This window comes from Heterodontus francisci, chromosome 39 (genome assembly GCF_036365525.1).
Source record: "Heterodontus francisci isolate sHetFra1 chromosome 39, sHetFra1.hap1, whole genome shotgun sequence".
NCBI lineage: Eukaryota > Metazoa > Chordata > Chondrichthyes > Heterodontiformes > Heterodontidae > Heterodontus > Heterodontus francisci.
In genome coordinates, this window is record NC_090409.1 from 32,822,079 (window position 1) to 32,841,676 (window position 19,598).

The window sequence follows — 19,598 nt, forward strand, 5'->3', positions numbered from 1 at the left end:
TGGAAAAGGAGCATGCGGTGTCCGCCGGTACGCTTGAGGCCTTCCGCGACCGGTGGGCACCGCAGGGACTGGAGTGCATCGTCGACGCCGAGAATGGCATTTTAATTTGAGTTTTTTGTTTATTAATCTGGTTTTAATAAAGTTATTTTAAAACTGTAAATATGTACATAAAGGGGGCCTGAGGGATAAAGGCCCCCTCGATGTGAAAAATATAAAAGGGGCCTGGGGTATAAAGGCCACCTTAAAAAAAAAAACGGGGGTTAGATGCAGAGTAAAGCTCCCTCTACACTATCCCCATCAAACACTCCCAGGACAGGTACAACACTGGGTTAGATACAGAGTAAAGCTCCCTCTTCACAATGCCATTCCCATGCCGATGTGTTGAGAAGGGGGAGGGTGTCCTGGGGTCCCGGGTGTTGCCATGATTGTCTCGCCCTTCCCGCCTCCCCTGTCCACCTGCCTCTAACGGCACAACGCGTCTTTGATCCCTGGCGCCCGCACGTTGAGGTACTCCCCGAAGCCATTGTGGTGAGGCAGCGCGGGGTCGCTGAGGGAGTCAGGGGCCATCGGAGGTGGTGGGGTCGTGACCCCGGGCGAGGTCTGGTTCCTTGGCAGTTCTGTCTCCTGGCTCACTTTACCGTTCTGCAACAAAGGAACAATCAACATGGCCGTCAGGTCAGGAGCCACCAGCATCACCACCCCCAACTCCCAGCACTTCATCCCCAGCCTGCCCCATTACACCCCTCCCCCTCCTCCCCAGGCCGCCTCCCCTCCCCCCTCCCTCCCTGGCCCACCAGCTCCTCCCTCACCTCCTTCCATTCCCACTCCTCTCCCCGTCCTACTCTCCGCCCTCCTCCCTCTCTCCGGCCATCGCCCTGGCCAAAATCCCAAGTACAATACATCGACCACATTACCCTTCTCTACCCTTTCTGTTCCTTCCTCCAGGTAATCTGTCTTTACCGATGTTGGTTGAGGGATAAATATTGTCCCCAGGACACTGGGGAGAACTCCCCCCCTGTTCCTCTTCCAAATAGTGGCCGTGGGATCTTTTACACCCACCTGAGATGGCAGATGGGGGCCTCTGTTTAATGTCTCATCCGAAACACAGCACCTCTGACAGTGCAGCACTCCCTCAGTACTGACCTACCGACAGTGCAGCACTCCCTCAGTACTGACCCTCCGACAGTGCAGCACTCCCTCAGTACTGACCCTCCGACAGTGCAGCACTCCCTCAGTACTGACCCTCCGACAGTGCAGCACTCCCTCAGTACTGACCTACCGACAGTGCAGCACTCCCTCAGTACTGACCCTCTGACAGTGCAGCACTCCCTCAGTACTGACCTACCGACAGTGCAGCACTCCCTCAGTACTGACCTACCGACAGTGCAGCACTCCCTCAGTACTGACCCTCTGACAGTGCAGCACTCCCTCAGTACTGACCTACCGACAGTGCAGCACTCCCTCAGTACTGACCCTCTGACAGTGCAGCACTCCCTCAGTACTGACCCTCCGACAGTGCAGCACTCCCTCAGTACTGACCCTCCGACAGTGCAGCGCTCCCTCAGTACTGACCCTCCGACAGTGCAGCACTCCCTCAGTACTGACCCTCTGACAGTGCAGCACTCCCTCAGTACTGACCCTCTGACAGTGCAGCACTCCCTCAGTACTGACCCTCCGACAGTGCAGCACTCCCTCAGTACTGACCCTCTGACAGTGCAGCGCTCCCTCAGTACTGACCCTCCGACAGTGCAGCACTCCCTCAGTACTGACCTACCGACAGTGCAGCACTCCCTCAGTACTGACCCTCTGACAGTGCAGCACTCCCTCAGTACTGACCTACCGACAGTGCAGCACTCCCTCAGTACTGACCTACCGACAGTGCAGCACTCCCTCAGTACTGACCCTCTGACAGTGCAGCACTCCCTCAGTACTGACCTACCGACAGTGCAGCACTCCCTCAGTACTGACCCTCTGACAGTGCAGCACTCCCTCAGTACTGACCCTCCGACAGTGCAGCACTCCCTCAGTACTGACCCTCCGACAGTGCAGCGCTCCCTCAGTACTGACCCTCCGACAGTGCAGCACTCCCTCAGTACTGACCCTCTGACAGTGCAGCACTCCCTCAGTACTGACCCTCTGACAGTGCAGCACTCCCTCAGTACTGACCCTCCGACAGTGCAGCACTCCCTCAGTACTGACCCTCTGACAGTGCAGCACTCCCTCAGTACTGACCCTCCGACAGTGCGGCGCTCCCTGAGTACTGACCCTCCGACAGTGCAGCACTCCCTCAGTACTGACCCCCCGACAGTGCAGCGCTCCCTCAGTACTGACCCTCCGACAGTGCGGCACTCCCTCAGTACTGACCCTCTGACAGTGCAGCACTCCTTCAGTACTGACCCTCCGACAGTGCAGCACTCCCTCAGGACTGACCCTCCGACAGTGCAGCACTCCCTCAGGACTGACCCTCCGACGGTGCAGCGCTCCCTCAGTACTGACCCACCGCCAGTGCTGCGCTCCCTCAGTACTGACCCTGTGACAGTGCAGCACTCCCTCAGTACTGACCCTCAGACAGTGCAGCACTGCCTCAGTACTGACCCTCCAACAGTACAGCACTCCCTCAGTACTGACCCTCTGACAGTGCAGCACTCACGCAGTACCGACCCTCTGACAGTGCAGCACTCCCTCAGTACTGACCCTCCGACAGTGCAGCACTCCCTCAGTACTGACCCTCCAACAGTGCAGTACTCCCTCAGTACTGACCCTCCGACAGTGCAGCACTCCCTCAGTACTGACCCCCTGACAGTGCAGCACTCCCTCAGTACTGACCTACCGACAATGCTGCACTCCCTCAGTATTGACCCACCGACAGTGCAGTGCTCCCTCAGTACTGACCCTCTGACAGTGCGGCACTCCCTCAGTACTGACCCTCCAACAGTGCAGCACTCCCTCAGTACTGACCCTCTGACAGTGCAGCGCTCCCGCAGTACTGACCCTGTGACAGTGCAGCACTCCCTCAGTACTGACCCTCAGACAGTGCAGCACTGCCTCAGTACTGACCCTCCAACAGTGCAGCACTCCCTTAGTACTGACCCTCCGACAGTGCAGCACTCCCTCAGTACTGACCCTCCGACAGTGCAGCACTCCCTCAGTGCTGACCCTCCGACAGTGCAGCACTCCCTCAGTGCTGACCCTCCGACAGTGCAGCACTCCCTCAGTACTGACCCTCCGACAGTGCAGCACTCCCTCAGTGCTGACCCTCCGACAGTGCAGCACTCCCTCAGGAATGACCCTCAGACAGTGCGGCACTCCCTCAGTACTGACCCTCCAACAGTGCAGCACTCCCTCAGTACTGACCCTCCGACAGTGCAGCGCTCCCTCAGTACTGACCCTCCGACAGTGCAGCAGTCCCTCAGTACTGACCCTCTGACAGTGCAGCACTCCTTTAGTACTGACCCTCCGACAGTGCAGCACTCCCTCAGGACTGACCCTCCGACAGTGCAGCAATCCCTCAGGACTGACCCTCCGACGGTGCAGCGCTCCCTCAGTACTGACCCTCTGACAGTGCTGCGCTCCCTCAGTACTGACCCTCTGACAGTGCTGCGCTCCCTCAGTACTGACCCTCTGACAGTGCTGCGCTCCCTCAGTACTGACCCTCTGACAGTGCAGCACTCCCTCAGTACTGACCCCCTGACAGTGCAGCGCTCCCTCAGTACTGACCCTCTGACAGTGCGGCACTCCCTCAGTACTGACCCTCCAACAGTGCAGCACTCCCTCAGTACTGACCCTCCGACAGTGCAGCGCTCCCTCAGTACTGACCCTCCGACAGTGCAGCACTCCCTCAGTACTGACCCTCCGACAGTGCAGCACTCCCTCAGTACTGACCCTCTGACAGTGCAGCACTCCCTCAGTACTGACCCTCCGACAGTGCAGCGCTCCCTCAGTACTGACCCTCTGACAGTGCATCACTCCCTCAGTACTGACCCTCTGACAGTGCAGCACTCCCTCAGCACTGACCCTCTGACAGTGCAGTACTCCCTCAGTACTGACCCTCCGACAGTACAGCACTGCCTCCGTACTGACCCTCCGACAGTGCGGCACTCCCTCAGTACTGACCCTCCGACAGTGCAGCACTCCCTCAGGACTGACCCTCCGACGGTGCAGCGCTCCCTCAGTACTGACCCTCTGACAGTGCTGCGCTCCCTCAGTACTGACCCTCTGACAGTGCAGCACTCCCTCAGTACTGACCTACCGACAGTGCAGCACTCCCTCAGTACTGACCCTCTGACAGTGCAGCACTCCCTCAGGACTGACCTACCGACAGTGCAGCACTCCCTCAGTACTGACCCTCTGACAGTGCAGCACTCCCTCAGTACTGACCTACCGACAGTGCAGCACTCCCTCAGTACTGACCCTCTGACAGTGCAGCACTCCCTCAGTACTGACCTACCGACAGTGCAGCACTCCCTCAGTACTGACCCTCTGACAGTGCAGCACTCCCTCAGTACTGACCTACCGACAGTGCAGCACTCCCTCAGTACTGACCCTCTGACAGTGCAGCACTCCCTCAGTACTGACCCTCCGACAGTGCAGCACTCCCTCAGTACTGACCCTCCGACAGTGCAGCGCTCCCTCAGTACTGACCCTCCGACAGTGCAGCACTCCCTCAGTACTGACCCTCTGACAGTGCAGCACTCCCTCAGTACTGACCCTCTGACAGTGCAGCACTCCCTCAGTACTGACCCTCCGACAGTGCAGCACTCCCTCAGTACTGACCCTCTGACAGTGCAGCACTCCCTCAGTACTGACCCTCCGACAGTGCGGCGCTCCCTGAGTACTGACCCTCCGACAGTGCAGCACTCCCACAGTACTGACCCCCCGACAGTGCAGCGCTCCCTCAGTACTGACCCTCCGACAGTGCGACACTCCCTCAGTACTGACCCTCTGACAGTGCAGCACTCCTTCAGTACTGACCCTCCGACAGTGCAGCACTCCCTCAGGACTGACCCTCCGACAGTGCAGCACTCCCTCAGGACTGACCCTCCGACGGTGCAGCGCTCCCTCAGTACTGACCCACCGCCAGTGCTGCGCTCCCTCAGTACTGACCCTGTGACAGTGCAGCACTCCCTCAGTACTGACCCTCAGACAGTGCAGCACTGCCTCAGTACTGACCCTCCAACAGTACAGCACTCCCTCAGTACTGACCCTCTGACAGTGCAGCACTCACGCAGTACCGACCCTCTGACAGTGCAGCACTCCCTCAGTACTGACCCTCCGACAGTGCAGCACTCCCTCAGTACTGACCCCCTGACAGTGCAGCACTCCCTCAGTACTGACCTACCGACAATGCTGCACTCCCTCAGTACTGACCCACCGACAGTGCAGTGCTCCCTCAGTACTGACCCTCTGACAGTGCGGCACTCCCTCAGTACTGACCCTCCAACAGTGCAGCACTCCCTCAGTACTGACCCTCTGACAGTGCAGCGCTCCCGCAGTACTGACCCTGTGACAGTGCAGCACTCCCTCAGTACTGACCCTCAGACAGTGCAGCACTGCCTCAGTACTGACCCTCCAACAGTGCAGCACTCCCTTAGTACTGACCCTCCGACAGTGCAGCACTCCCTCAGTACTGACCCTCCGACAGTGCAGCACTCCCTCAGTGCTGACCCTCCGACAGTGCAGCACTCCCTCAGTGCTGACCCTCCGACAGTGCAGCACTCCCTCAGTACTGACCCTCCGACAGTGCAGCACTCCCTCAGTGCTGACCCTCCGACAGTGCAGCACTCCCTCAGGAATGACCCTCAGACAGTGCGGCACTCCCTCAGTACTGACCCTCCAACAGTGCAGCACTCCCTCAGTACTGACCCTCCGACAGTGCAGCGCTCCCTCAGTACTGACCCTCCGACAGTGCAGCAGTCCCTCAGTACTGACCCTCTGACAGTGCAGCACTCCTTCAGTACTGACCCTCCGACAGTGCAGCACTCCCTCAGGACTGACCCTCCGACAGTGCAGCACTCCCTCAGGACTGACCCTCCGACGGTGCAGCGCTCCCTCAGTACTGACCCTCTGACAGTGCTGCGCTCCCTCAGTACTGACCCTCTGACAGTGCTGCGCTCCCTCAGTACTGACCCTCTGACAGTGCTGCGCTCCCTCAGTACTGACCCTCTGACAGTGCAGTGCTCCCGCAGTACTGACCCTCTGACAGTGCAGCACTCCCTCAGTACTGACCCTCCGACAGTGCAGCACTCCCTCAGTACTGACCCTCCAACAGTGCAGCACTCCCTCAGTACTGACCCTCCGACAGTGCAGCACTCCCTCAGTACTGACCCCCTGACAGTGCAGCGCTCCCTCAGTACTGACCCTCTGACAGTGCGGCACTCCCTCAGTACTGACCCTCCAACAGTGCAGCACTCCCTCAGTACTGACCCTCCGACAGTGCAGCGCTCCCTCAGTACTGACCCTCCGACAGTGCAGCACTCCCTCAGTACTGACCCTCCGACAGTGCAGCACTCCCTCAGTACTGACCCTCTGACAGTGCAGCACTCCCTCAGTACTGACCCTCCGACAGTGCAGCGCTCCCTCAGTACTGACCCTCTGACAGTGCATCACTCCCTCAGTACTGACCCTCTGACAGTGCAGCACTCCCTCAGTACTGACCCTCTGACAGTGCAGTACTCCCTCAGTACTGACCCTCCGACAGTACAGCACTGCCTCCGTACTGACCCTCCGACAGTGCGGCACTCCCTCAGTACTGACCCTCCGACAGTGCAGCACTCCCTCAGGACTGACCCTCCGACGGTGCAGCGCTCCCTCAGTACTGACCCTCTGACAGTGCTGCGCTCCCTCAGTACTGACCCTCTGACAGTGCTGCGCTCCCTCAGTACTGACCCTCTGACAGTGCTGCGCTCCCTCAGTACTGACCCTCTGACAGTGCAGCGCTCCCGCAGTACTGACCCTCTGACAGTGCAGCACTCCCTCAGTACTGACCCTCCGACAGTGCAGCACTCCCTCAGTACTGACCCTCCAACAGTGCAGCACTCCCTCAGTACTGACCCTCCGACAGTGCAGCACTCCCTCAGTACTGACCCCCTGACAGTGCAGCCCTCCCTCAGTACTGACCCTCTGACAGTGCAGCACTCCCTCAGTACTGACCTTCCGACAGTGCAGCACTCCCTCAGTGCTGACCCTCCGACAGTGCAGCACTCCCTCAGGAATGACCCTCAGACAGTGCAGTGCTCCCTCAGTACTGACCCTCCGACAGTGCGGCGCTCCCTCAGCACTGACCTACCGACAATGCTGCACTCCCTCAGTACTGACCCACCGACAGTGCAGTGCTCCCTCAGTACTGACCCTCTGACAGTGCAGTGCTCCCTCAGTACTGACCCTCTGACAGTGCGGCACTCCCTCAGTACTGACCCTCCGACAGTGCAGCGCTCCCTCAGTACTGACCCTCCGACAGTGCAGCACTCCCTCAGTACTGACCCTCCGACAGTGCAGCACTCCCTCAGTACTGACCCTCTGACAGTGCAGCACTCCCTCAGTACTGACCCTCCGACAGTGCAGCGCTCCCTCAGTACTGACCCTCCGACAGTACATCACTCCCTCAGTACTGACCCTCTGACAGTGCAGCACTCCCTCAGTACAGCACTCCGTCAGTACTGACCCTCTGACAGTGCAGTACTCCCTCAGTACTGACCCTCTGACAGTGCAGCACTGCCTCCGTACTGACCCTCCGACAGTGCAGCACTCCCTCAGTACTGACCCTCCGACAGTGCAGAACTCTCTCAGTACTGACCCTCCGACAGTACAGCACTGCCTCCGTACTGACCCTCCGACAGTGCGGCACTCCCTCAGTACTGACCCTCCGACAGTACAGCACTGCCTCCGTACTGACCCTCCGACTGCAGCACTCCCTCAGTACTGACCCTCTGACAGTGCAGCACTCCCTCAATACTGACCCTCCGACAGTGCAGTACTCCCTCAGTACTGACCCTCTGACAGTGCAGCACTACCTCCGTACTGACCCTCCGACAGTGCAGCACTCCCTCAGTACTGACCCTCCGACAGTGCAGAACTCCCTCAGTACTGACCCCCCGACAGTACAGCACTGCCTCCGTACTGACCCTCCGACAGTGCAGCACTCCCTCAGTACTGACCCTCCGACAGTACAGCACTCCCTCAGTACTGACCCTCTGACAGTGCAGCACTGCCTCCGTACTGACCCTCCGACAGTGCAGCACTCCCTCAGTACTGACCCTCCGACAGTGCAGAACTCCCTCAGTACTGACCCTCCGACAGTGCAGCACACCCTCAGTACTGACCCTCCGACAGTGCAGCATTCCCTCAGTACTGACCCTCTGACAGTGCAGCACTCCCTCAGTTTTGACCCTCCGACAGTGCAGCACTGCCTCAGTACTGACCCTCCGACAGTGCAGCACTCCCTCAGTACTAACCCTCTGACAGTGCAGCACTCCCTCAATACTGACCTTCCGACAGTGCAGCACTCCCTCAGTACTGACCCTCCGACAGTGCAGCACTCCCTCAGTACTAACCCTCTGACAGTGCAGCACTCCCTCAGTACTGACCTTCCGACAGTGCAGCACTCCCTCAGTCCTGACCCTCCGACAGTGCAGTACCCTCTCACTACCGGCACTGGGGAGTTTTGTAAACTTGATCCCTGATTCTGTGGAGTGGGAATTGAACCCAAGGCCTCCTGTCTCAGGGGCGAGTTGCACCCACTCAGGCACAGCCACTGACCCACCATTGCCCGAATGTTCCTTGGAGGCCTGTTGCCGCGGGACTCACCACGGTGCTGGTCCCATTGGCCGTGGCAATGGAGAACAGCTCAGTGAAGTTTGGCACCGTGTCCCCGGTGAAGCTGGCATTGCCGTAGATGTGGTGCGGGAACTTGTCGAACCTGGAGTCCACGGTGCCAATCTGAGAGGTGCGCACGTGGTAAGGGAAGTTCTTATTGGCGGCTGAAGGTCGAGTGATTACCTGTCGGAAAGGGCAGAGAAACAGTGTTTAGAAGTAGGGCCTGGTTCAGGCCAGGCCCGGGCTCCATCCCAGGCCCAGGCTCCATCCTCGGCCCAGGCTCCATCCTAAAGTGATACTAAAATGTATCACTTTACACTTCACAGTGTTATATTTCATCTGTCCTATGTCTGTCCATTCACCAGTTTCTCAGTGTCCTCCTGTAGTCTGTTACTCTCCTCCTCATTGTTTACTGCATTTCCCAGTTTTGTTTCACCTTCACACTTTGAAACAATGCCCAGTGTACCTAAATCCAGATCATTAATACATATTAAAAAGAGCAATGATCCAAATACCATCCCCTGGGGAAGCCCAGTGTCTACTTCCCTCGAGTCAGAAAAACAACCATTCCCCACTACCCAGTTTTCAGTTTGGCAATTTGCTACCCACGCAGCCACTGCCTCTTTAATCACATGGGCTGCCGCCCAGTTCAGAAACAGGCCATTCAGCCCCACTACTCCGTGCTGGTCCTCCACACGAGCCTCCTCCCACCCCTCTCCATCTCAGCCCATCAACATGTTAATGTTAAATTCAGAACCGGGCCAATGAGGAAAGACTTTTTCTTCAGCCAGAGGTTGGTAGAATACTGGAACTCCCTGCTATAAAATGCAGGAGATGCTGTCTCAATTAATAACTCGAATCTGACATTGAGAGATTTTGCCAGCCAAGGGCATTAAGAGATGCAGAGCAAAGGAGGGTGAATGGAGTCGGGATATCGGTCAGCTATGATGTCATGGAACAGGGGAACAGGCTCAACAGGCTGGGATGTTTCTACGTACCCGACGGTTTTAACCCCGTGGGTGCACAGACCGGATTAGACCACCGCTGTTTGCCTCCTTCCTGTCGCGTCGACACTCACCAAGAAAACAGCATGGGCGTAGAGACAGATCCCCAACTGGATCCCGTTCACTATCTTCTCCCGCACCCACTTCGGAATGCCGAAATTGGCAATCAGCGCCACGACCGGAACAGCAAAAAACCTGCAGGATAGGACTCAGCGTTAGGCTTTATCTCATAGAATCTTGCAGCACAGAAAGAGGCCGATCGGCCCATCGTGCCTGTGCTGGCTCTTTGAAGGAGCCATCCAATTAATCCAACTCCCCTGCTCTTTCCCCCATAATCCTGCAAAATTTTCCCCTCCAAGTATTTATCCAGCTCCTTCTTGTAATCCATGCCGAGCCTGGTGACCTCAGAATGAACCCAGACTCTGTCCCACGGGGTCTGTCCTGAGCTAGAACCCAGGTGGAAGAGATCAGTACCTGCTCACTTCTCCCTGAGGTTAAACATCGACCCACCTGCCCATCCCTTCGCCACTCACCAACACCCACCAACCCGTCCCTTCGCCACTCACCTACACCCACCAACCCGTCCCTTCGCCACTCACCCACACCCACCAACCCGTCCCTTCGCCACTCACCAACACCCACCAACCCGTCCCTTCGCCACTCACCCACACCCACCAACCCGTCCCTTCGCCACTCACCAACACCCACCAACCCGTCCCTTCGCCACTCACCAACACCCACCTACCCGTCCCTTCGCCACTCACCAACACCCACCTACCCGTCCCTTCGCCACTCACCAACACCCACCAACCCGTCCCTTCGCCACTCACCCACACCCACCTACCCGTCCCTTCACCACTCACCCACACCCACCAACCCGTCCCTTCGCCACTCACCCACACCCACCAACCCGTCCCTTCCCCACTCACCAACACCCACCAACCCGTCCCTTCGCCACTCACCCACACCCACCTACCCGTCCCTTCACCACTCACCCACACCCACCAACCCGTCCCTTCGCCACTCACCCACACCCACCAACCCGTCCCTTCACCACTCACCAACACCCACCAACCCGTCCCTTCGCCACTCACCCACACCCACCTACCCGTCCCTTCGCCACTCACCAGACCCACCAACCCGTCCCTTCGCCACTCACCAGACCCACCTACCCGTCCCTTCGCCACTCACCCACACCCACCTACCCGTCCCTTCGCCACTCACCAACACCCACCTACCCGTCCCTTTGCCACTCACCCACACCCACCTACCCGTCCCTTCACCACTCACCCACACCCACCTACCCGTCCCTTCACCACTTACCAACACCCACCTACCTGTCCCTTCGCCACTCACCTACACCCACCTACCCGTCCCTTCACCACTCACCCACACCCACCTCCCGTCCCTTCGCCACTCACCACACCCACCTACCCGTCCCTTCGCCACTCACCAGACCCACCTACCCGTCCCTTCGCCACTCACCTACACCCACCTACCCGTCCCTTCGCCACTCACCAGACCCACCTACCCGTCCCTTTGCCACTCACCCACACCCACCTACCCATCCCTTCACCACTCACCCACACCCACCTACCCGTCCCTTCACCACTCACCCACACCCACCTACCCGTCCCTTTGCCACTCACCAACACCCACCTACCCGTCCCTTCGCCACTCACCAACACCCACCTACCCGTCCCTTCACCACTCACCCACACCCACCTACCCGTCCCTTCGCCACTCACCAACACCCACCTACCCATCCCCTTCACCACTCACCCACACCCACCTACCCGTCCCTTTGCCACTCACCAACACCCACCTACCCGTCCCTTCGCCACTCACCAACACCCACCTACCCGTCCCTTCACCACTCACCCACACCCACCTACCCATCCCCTTCACCACTCACCAACACCCACCTACCCGTCCCTTCGCCACTCACCTACACCCACCTACCCGTCCCTTCGCCACTCACCACACCCACCTACCCGTCCCTTTGCCACTCACCCACACCCACCTACCCGTCCCTTCGCCACTCACCAACACCCACCTACCCGTCCCTTCGCCACTCACCAACACCCACCTGCCCGTCCCCTTCCCACTAACCTACACCCACCTGCCCGACCCCTCCCCACTCAACACACCCACCTACCCGTTCCCTTCACCACTCACCCACACCCACCTGCCCATCTCTTCGCCACTCACCCACACCCACCTACCCGTCCCCTTCCCACTCACCTACACCCACCTGCCCATCTCTTCGCCACTGACCCACACCCACCTGCCCGTCCCTTCGCCACTCACCAACACCCACCTACCCGTCCTTTCGCCACTCACCAACACCCACCTACCCGTCCCTTCGCCACTCACCAACACGCACCAACCCGTCCCTTCGCCACTCACCACACTCACCTCCCGTCCCTTCGCCACTCACCAGACCCACCTACCCGTCTCTTCGCCACTCACCTACACCCACCTACCCATCCCTTCGCCACTCACCAGACCCACCTACCCGTCCCTTTGCCACTCACCCACACCCACCTACCCGTCCCTTCGCCGCTCACCAACACCCACCTACCCGTCCCTTCACCACTCACCCACACCCACCTACCCATCCCCTTCAGCACTCACCAACACCCACCTACCCGTCCCTTCGCCACTCACCTACACCCACCTACCCGTCCCTTCGCCACTCACTACACCCACCTACCCGTCCCTTCGCCACTCACCAACACCCACCAACCCGTCCCTTCGCCACTCACCCACACCCACCAACCCGTCCCTTCGCCACTCACCAACACCCACCAACCCGTCCCTTCGCCACTCACCAACACCCACCTACCCGTCCCTTCGCCACTCACCAACACCCACCTACCCGTCCCTTCGCCACTCACCAACACCCACCAACCCGTCCCTTCGCCACTCACCCACACCCACCTACCCGTCCCTTCACCACTCACCCACACCCACCAACCCGTCCCTTCGCCACTCACCCACACCCACCAACCCGTCCCTTCCCCACTCACCAACACCCACCAACCCGTCCCTTCGCCACTCACCCACACCCACCTACCCGTCCCTTCACCACTCACCCACACCCACCAACCCGTCCCTTCGCCACTCACCCACACCCACCAACCCGTCCCTTCACCACTCACCAACACCCACCAACCCGTCCCTTCGCCACTCACCCACACCCACCTACCCGTCCCTTCGCCACTCACCAGACCCACCAACCCGTCCCTTCGCCACTCACCAGACCCACCTACCCGTCCCTTCGCCACTCACCCACACCCACCTACCCGTCCCTTCGCCACTCACCAACACCCACCTACCCGTCCCTTTGCCACTCACCCACACCCACCTACCCGTCCCTTCACCACTCACCCACACCCACCTACCCGTCCCTTCACCACTTACCAACACCCACCTACCTGTCCCTTCGCCACTCACCTACACCCACCTACCCGTCCCTTCACCACTCACCCACACCCACCTCCCGTCCCTTCGCCACTCACCACACCCACCTACCCGTCCCTTCGCCACTCACCAGACCCACCTACCCGTCCCTTCGCCACTCACCTACACCCACCTACCCGTCCCTTCGCCACTCACCAGACCCACCTACCCGTCCCTTTGCCACTCACCCACACCCACCTACCCATCCCTTCACCACTCACCCACACCCACCTACCCGTCCCTTCACCACTCACCCACACCCACCTACCCGTCCCTTTGCCACTCACCAACACCCACCTACCCGTCCCTTCGCCACTCACCAACACCCACCTACCCGTCCCTTCACCACTCACCCACACCCACCTACCCGTCCCTTCGCCACTCACCAACACCCACCTACCCATCCCCTTCACCACTCACCCACACCCACCTACCCGTCCCTTTGCCACTCACCAACACCCACCTACCCGTCCCTTCGCCACTCACCAACACCCACCTACCCGTCCCTTCACCACTCACCCACACCCACCTACCCATCCCCTTCACCACTCACCAACACCCACCTACCCGTCCCTTCGCCACTCACCTACACCCACCTACCCGTCCCTTCGCCACTCACCACACCCACCTACCCGTCCCTTTGCCACTCACCCACACCCACCTACCCGTCCCTTCGCCACTCACCAACACCCACCTACCCGTCCCTTCGCCACTCACCAACACCCACCTGCCCGTCCCCTTCCCACTAACCTACACCCACCTGCCCGACCCCTCCCCACTCAACACACCCACCTACCCGTTCCCTTCACCACTCACCCACACCCACCTGCCCATCTCTTCGCCACTCACCCACACCCACCTACCCGTCCCCTTCCCACTCACCTACACCCACCTGCCCATCTCTTCGCCACTGACCCACACCCACCTGCCCGTCCCTTCGCCACTCACCAACACCCACCTACCCGTCCTTTCGCCACTCACCAACACCCACCTACCCGTCCCTTCGCCACTCACCAACACGCACCAACCCGTCCCTTCGCCACTCACCACACTCACCTCCCGTCCCTTCGCCACTCACCAGACCCACCTACCCGTCTCTTCGCCACTCACCTACACCCACCTACCCATCCCTTCGCCACTCACCAGACCCACCTACCCGTCCCTTTGCCACTCACCCACACCCACCTACCCGTCCCTTCGCCGCTCACCAACACCCACCTACCCGTCCCTTCACCACTCACCCACACCCACCTACCCATCCCCTTCAGCACTCACCAACACCCACCTACCCGTCCCTTCGCCACTCACCTACACCCACCTACCCGTCCCTTCGCCACTCACTACACCCACCTACCCGTCCCTTCGCCACTCACCCACACCCACCTACCCGTCCCTTCGCCACCCACCAACACCCACCTACCCGTCCCCTCCCCACTCACCAGCACCCACCTACCCGTCCCCTCCCCACTCACCAACACCCACCTGCCCGTCCCCTTCCCACTCACCTACACCCACCTGCCCGACCCCTCCCCATTCAACACACCCACCTACCCGTCCCCTTCCCACTCACCTACACCCACCTGCCCGTCCCCTCCCCACTCACCCACACCCACCTGCCCGTCCCCTCCCCACACAACAACACCCACCTACCCGTCCCCTCCCCACACAACAACACCCACCTACCCGTTCCCTCTCCACTCACCCACACCCACCTGCCCATCTCTTTGCCACTCACCCACACCCACCTGCCCATCCCCTCCCCACTCACCCACACCCACCTACCCATCCCCTTCACCACGCACCAACACCCACCTGCCCGTCCCTTCGCCACTCACCCACACCCACCTACCCGTCCCCTTCACCACTCACCACACCCACCTACCAGTCCCCTTCCCACTCACCTACACCCACCTGCCCGTCCCTTCCCCACTCAACACACCCACCTACCCATTCCCTCCCGACTCACCCACACCCACCTGCCCATCTCTTCGCCACTCACCCACACCCACCTGCCCGTCCCCTCCCCACTCACCCACACCCACCTACCCATCCCATTCACCACGCACCAACACCCACCTGCCCGTCCCCTCCCCACCCACCAACACTCACCTGCCTGTCCCCTCCCCACGCACCAACACCCACCTGCCCAGCCCTTCACCACGCTCCAACACCACCTACCCGTCCCTTCATCACACACCCACACCCACCTGCCTGTCCCCCGCCCCCACCAACACCCACCTGCCTTTCCCCTCCCCACCCACCAATACCCACCTACCTGTCCCCTCCCCACCAACACCCACCTACCTGTCCCCCCCCCCAGAACATCGACCTGCCTGTCCCCTCCCCACGCACCAACACCCACCTGCCTGTCCCCTCCCCACCCACCAATACCCACCTACCCGTCCCCTCCCCACTCACCCACACCCACCTACCCATCCCATTCACCACGCACCAACACCCACCTGCCCGTCCCCTCCCCACCCACCAACACTCACCTGCCTGTCCCCTCCCCACGCACCAACACCCACCTGCCCGGCCCTTCACCACGCACCAACACCACCTACCCGTCCCTTCATCACACACCCACACCCACCTGCCTGTCCCCCGCCCCCAGCAACACCCACCTGCCTTTCCCCTCCCCACCCACCAATACTCACCTGCCTGTCCCACCCCCCACCAGCACCCACGCCCTTCCCCTCCCCACCCACCAACAACCACCTGCCTGTCCCACCCCCCACCAACACCCACTTGCCCTTCCCCTCCCCACCCACCAACACCCACCTACCTGTCGCCCCCCCCACCAACACCCACCTGCCTGTCCCCTCCCCACGCACCAACACCCACCTGCCTGTCCCCTCCCCACCCACCAACATCCACCTACCTGTTGCCCCCCCCACCAACACCCACCTGCCTGTCCCCTCCCCACGCACCAACACCCACCTACCTGTCCCCCCCCCCCACCAACATCGACCTGCCTGTTCCCTCCCCACGCACCAACACCCACCTACCCGTCCCCTCCCCACACAACAACACCCACCTACCCATCCCCTCCCCACTCACCCACACCCACCTGCCCGTCCCTTCTTCACTCACCCACACCCACCTACCCGTCCCCTTCACCACTCACCCACACCCACCTGCCTGTCCCCTCCCCACCCACCAACACGCACCTACCCGTCCCCTCCCCACACAACAACACCCACCTGCCCGTCCCCTCCCCACTCACCCACACCCACCTACCCGTCCCCTTCACCACTCACCCACACCCACCTGCCTGTCCCCTCCCCACCCACCAACACCCACCTACCCGTCCCCTCCCCACACAACACCCACCTACCCGTCCCCTCCCCACACACCAACACCCCATGTTCGACGTGTTCAACAAGCATCTGTGTTATTTATAGCCAGTTCAAACCCAACAGTGTCCTAATAACATTATTATAGACAGAATTCCCACTGTGTGTGTGTGTGTGTGTGTGGGTCCGTGTGTCTCAGTGTGTGTGTGTGTGTCCATGTGTCTCAATGTGTGAGTGAGTCTGTGTGTGCGTGTGTGTGTGTGGGTCCGTGCGTGTGTGTGTATGTGAGTCCGTGTCCGTGTGTGTGTGTGAGTCTGTGTGTCAGTGTGTGTGTGTGTGTGAGTCCGTGTGTCTCAGTGTGTGTGAGTCTGTGTGTGTGTCCATGTGTGTGTGTATGTATATGTGTGTGTCCGTGTGTGTGTGTATGTATATGTGTGTGTGTGAGTTTGTGTGTCAGTGTGTGTGTCCACGTCTCCGTGTGTGTGTGTGTGTGTGTGAGTCCGTGTATCTCTGTGTGTGTCCGTGTGTCTCAGTGTGTGTGTGTCCATGTATTTCAGTGTGTGTCAGTGCGTGTGTGTGTGTCCGTGTGTCTCAGTGTGTCCGTATGTCTCAGTGTGTGTGTCCGTGTGAGTCTGTATGTGTGTGTGTGTGTGTGTTGTGTTGTGTGTGTGTGTGTGTCAGAGTCCATGTGTCTCAGTGTATGTGTGAGTCTGTATGTGTGTGTGTGTGTGTGTGTGTGTGTGTTGTGTTGTGTGTGTGTGTGTGTGTTGTGTTGTGTGTGTGTGTGTGTCAGAGTCCATGTGTCTCAGTGTATGTGTGAGTCTGTATGTGTGTGTGTGTGTGTGTGTGTGTGTGAGAGTCTGTGTGTCTCAGTGTGTGTGTGAGTGTGTGTGTGTGTGAGTGCGTGTGTCTCAGTGTGTGTGTCAGTCTGTCTGTGTGTGTGTCCATGCGTCTCAGTGTGTGTGTCAGTCTGTCTGTGTGAGTCCGTGTGTCTGTGTCTCAGTGTGAGTCCGTGTGTCTCAGTGTGAGTTTGTGTGTCTGTGTCTCTGTGTCTCAGTGTGTGTGTGCCTGTGTCTCTCAGTGTGTGTGTGAGTCTGTCTGTGTGTGTGTGAGTCTGTGTGTCTCAGTGTGAGTGTGCCTGTGTCTCTCAGTGCGTGTGTGAGTCTGTCTGTGTGTCTCAGTGTGAGTCTGTCCGTTTGCCTCAGTGTGAGTCTGTGTGTCTCAGTGTGTGTGCCTGTGTCTCTCAGTGCGTGTGAGTCTGTCTGTCTGTGTGTGTGTGAGAGTCTGTGTGTCTCAGTGTGAGTCTGTGTGTCTCAGTGTGAGTGTGCCTGTGTCTCTCAGTGTGTGTGTGAGTCTGTCTGTCTGTGTGTGTGACAGTCTGTGTGTCTCAGTGTGAGTCTGTGTGTCTCAGTGTGAGTGTGCCTGTGTCTCTCAGTGCGTGTGTGAGTCTGTCTGTGTGTCTCAGTGTGAGTCTGTGTGTCTCAGTGTGAGTCTGCCTGTGTCTCAGTGTGAGTGTGCCTGTGTCTCTCAGTGCGTGTGTGAGTCTGTCTGTGTGTCTCAGTGTGAGTCTGTCCGTGTGCCTCAGTGTGAGTCTGTGTGTCTCAGTGTGAGTCTGCCTGTGTCTCTCAGTGTGTGTGTGAGTCTGTCTGTGTGTCTCAGTGTGAGTCTGTGTGTCTCAGTGTGAGTGTCTGTGTGTCTCAGTGTGTGCGCCTGTGTCTCTCAGTGCGTGTGAGTCTGTCTGTGTGTCTCAGTGTGAGTCTGTCCGTGTGCCTCAGTGTGAGTCTGTGTGTCTCAGTGTGAGTCTGCCTGTGTCTCTCAGTGTGTGTGTGAGTCTGTCTGTGCGTCTCAGTGTGAGTCTGTGTGTCTCAGTGTGAGTGTCTGTGTGTCTCAGTGTGTGCGCCTGTGTCTCTCAGTGCGTGTGAGTCTGTCTGTGTGTCTCAGTGTGAGTCTGTCCGTGTGTCTCTCAGTGTGTGTGTGTGCATATGTGTCTCTCCCCTCCTCCCCTTTTCCCCACACCCGCTCAGGCGTGTAGAGTTGTCACAGTGATGAAGATGTATGTACTGCTACGTACCAGAGTGTGTACGCAGCCAAGAAGGGGATGTAAAAGGCCTGTTTCTCTGGGTAGTGCTTCAGTGTGGTGTAGATGGCGTAACAGAACCAGACATAGGCCACAAACTGCAGGACGATCAGCCCATAGCCCACAGGGGACTCAAAGGTGTACAGTACCTGACCTGGGTCAAAAAACTGAGAGAGAAACACATTGGATTAACAACTGGAAGAGAGTGAGTGAGACAGTGGGCCAGAGATAGAGAGAGAGGTGTCAGAGGGGGCCAGAGAGAGTGGGAAAGAGAGCGAGAGGGAGAGGGGGTGGGAGAGATAGGGAAAGGGGGAGGGAGGGAGAGATGGGGAGAGAGGTAGAACAGTGAGAGTGAGGGAGAGGAACAGACCAAGAGAGAGAAAGAAAATCATAACGCCCGATGGGGTCTGAGCAGAGCTCCGTACAGCTGTAACATAACTCCCACCCCAGTGTATTCCAGCCCCCCAGATAAAGGCCAACATTCCATTAGACTTTTAATGATTTTTTTGTACCTGTCCACTAGCTGTCAGTGAGTCCTGTATATGGAGCCCGAAACCTTTCTGCTCCTCCAACACTCCAAGTCTCGCACCAGTTGGAAGATACTCCGATGAGTCTTTCTTCAGTACAATGAGGATGACCACCCCCCTCTCCCCACTACTCTTCCCCACATTTAATAACATCTGCAAACTTAGAGATATGGCTCTCAGAGGTAAGAGAGAAAAAAAGAGACAGAGCAAAGGAAGAGCAAACACAAAAGGCACAGAGAGACAGACCGAGACAACTCTCCATTACTTTGTTAGCAGAGACAAGGGGCTGGATTCAGCTCCAACTGGCCAAACACACGGACTAATTTCCAGCCGGACTCACTGGACAGTGATCAGGAGCAGGAACCCTGGCTGATTTCCCCTCTCTCTCTAACCCAGGGGTCACTGGACAGTGATCAGG

At 59.1% G+C, this 19,598-nt stretch overlaps 1 protein-coding gene across 1 annotated transcript; it reads right to left on the reverse strand.

Moving 5' to 3' along the window:
* Nucleotides 1–354: 354 nt before the first annotated feature.
* On the reverse strand, nt 355–12,077 carry LOC137352869 (transmembrane protein 145-like). The gene is made up of 4 exons (XM_068018720.1): nt 12,070–12,077; nt 9,890–10,010; nt 8,803–8,994; nt 355–642 (listed from the first exon to the last, which is right to left on the reverse strand). The coding sequence occupies exons 1-4, from the start codon at nt 12,075–12,077 to the stop codon at nt 463–465; spliced, it is 501 nt and encodes a 166-aa protein (XP_067874821.1). The 3' UTR covers nt 355–462.
* Nucleotides 12,078–19,598: the final 7,521 nt, after the last annotated feature.

Bases quoted from the DNA above. Each gene is read 5' to 3' on its own strand.
- LOC137352869 (XM_068018720.1), bottom strand. The intron at 8,995-9,889 runs GTGAGTGTCGAC...CCTTTCCGACAG, and splicing joins ACGCCCATGCTGTTTTCTTG to GTAATCACTCGACCTTCAGC. The intron at 643-8,802 runs GTGAGTCCCGCG...CCTTTGTTGCAG, and splicing joins CCAATGGGACCAGCACCGTG to AACGGTAAAGTGAGCCAGGA.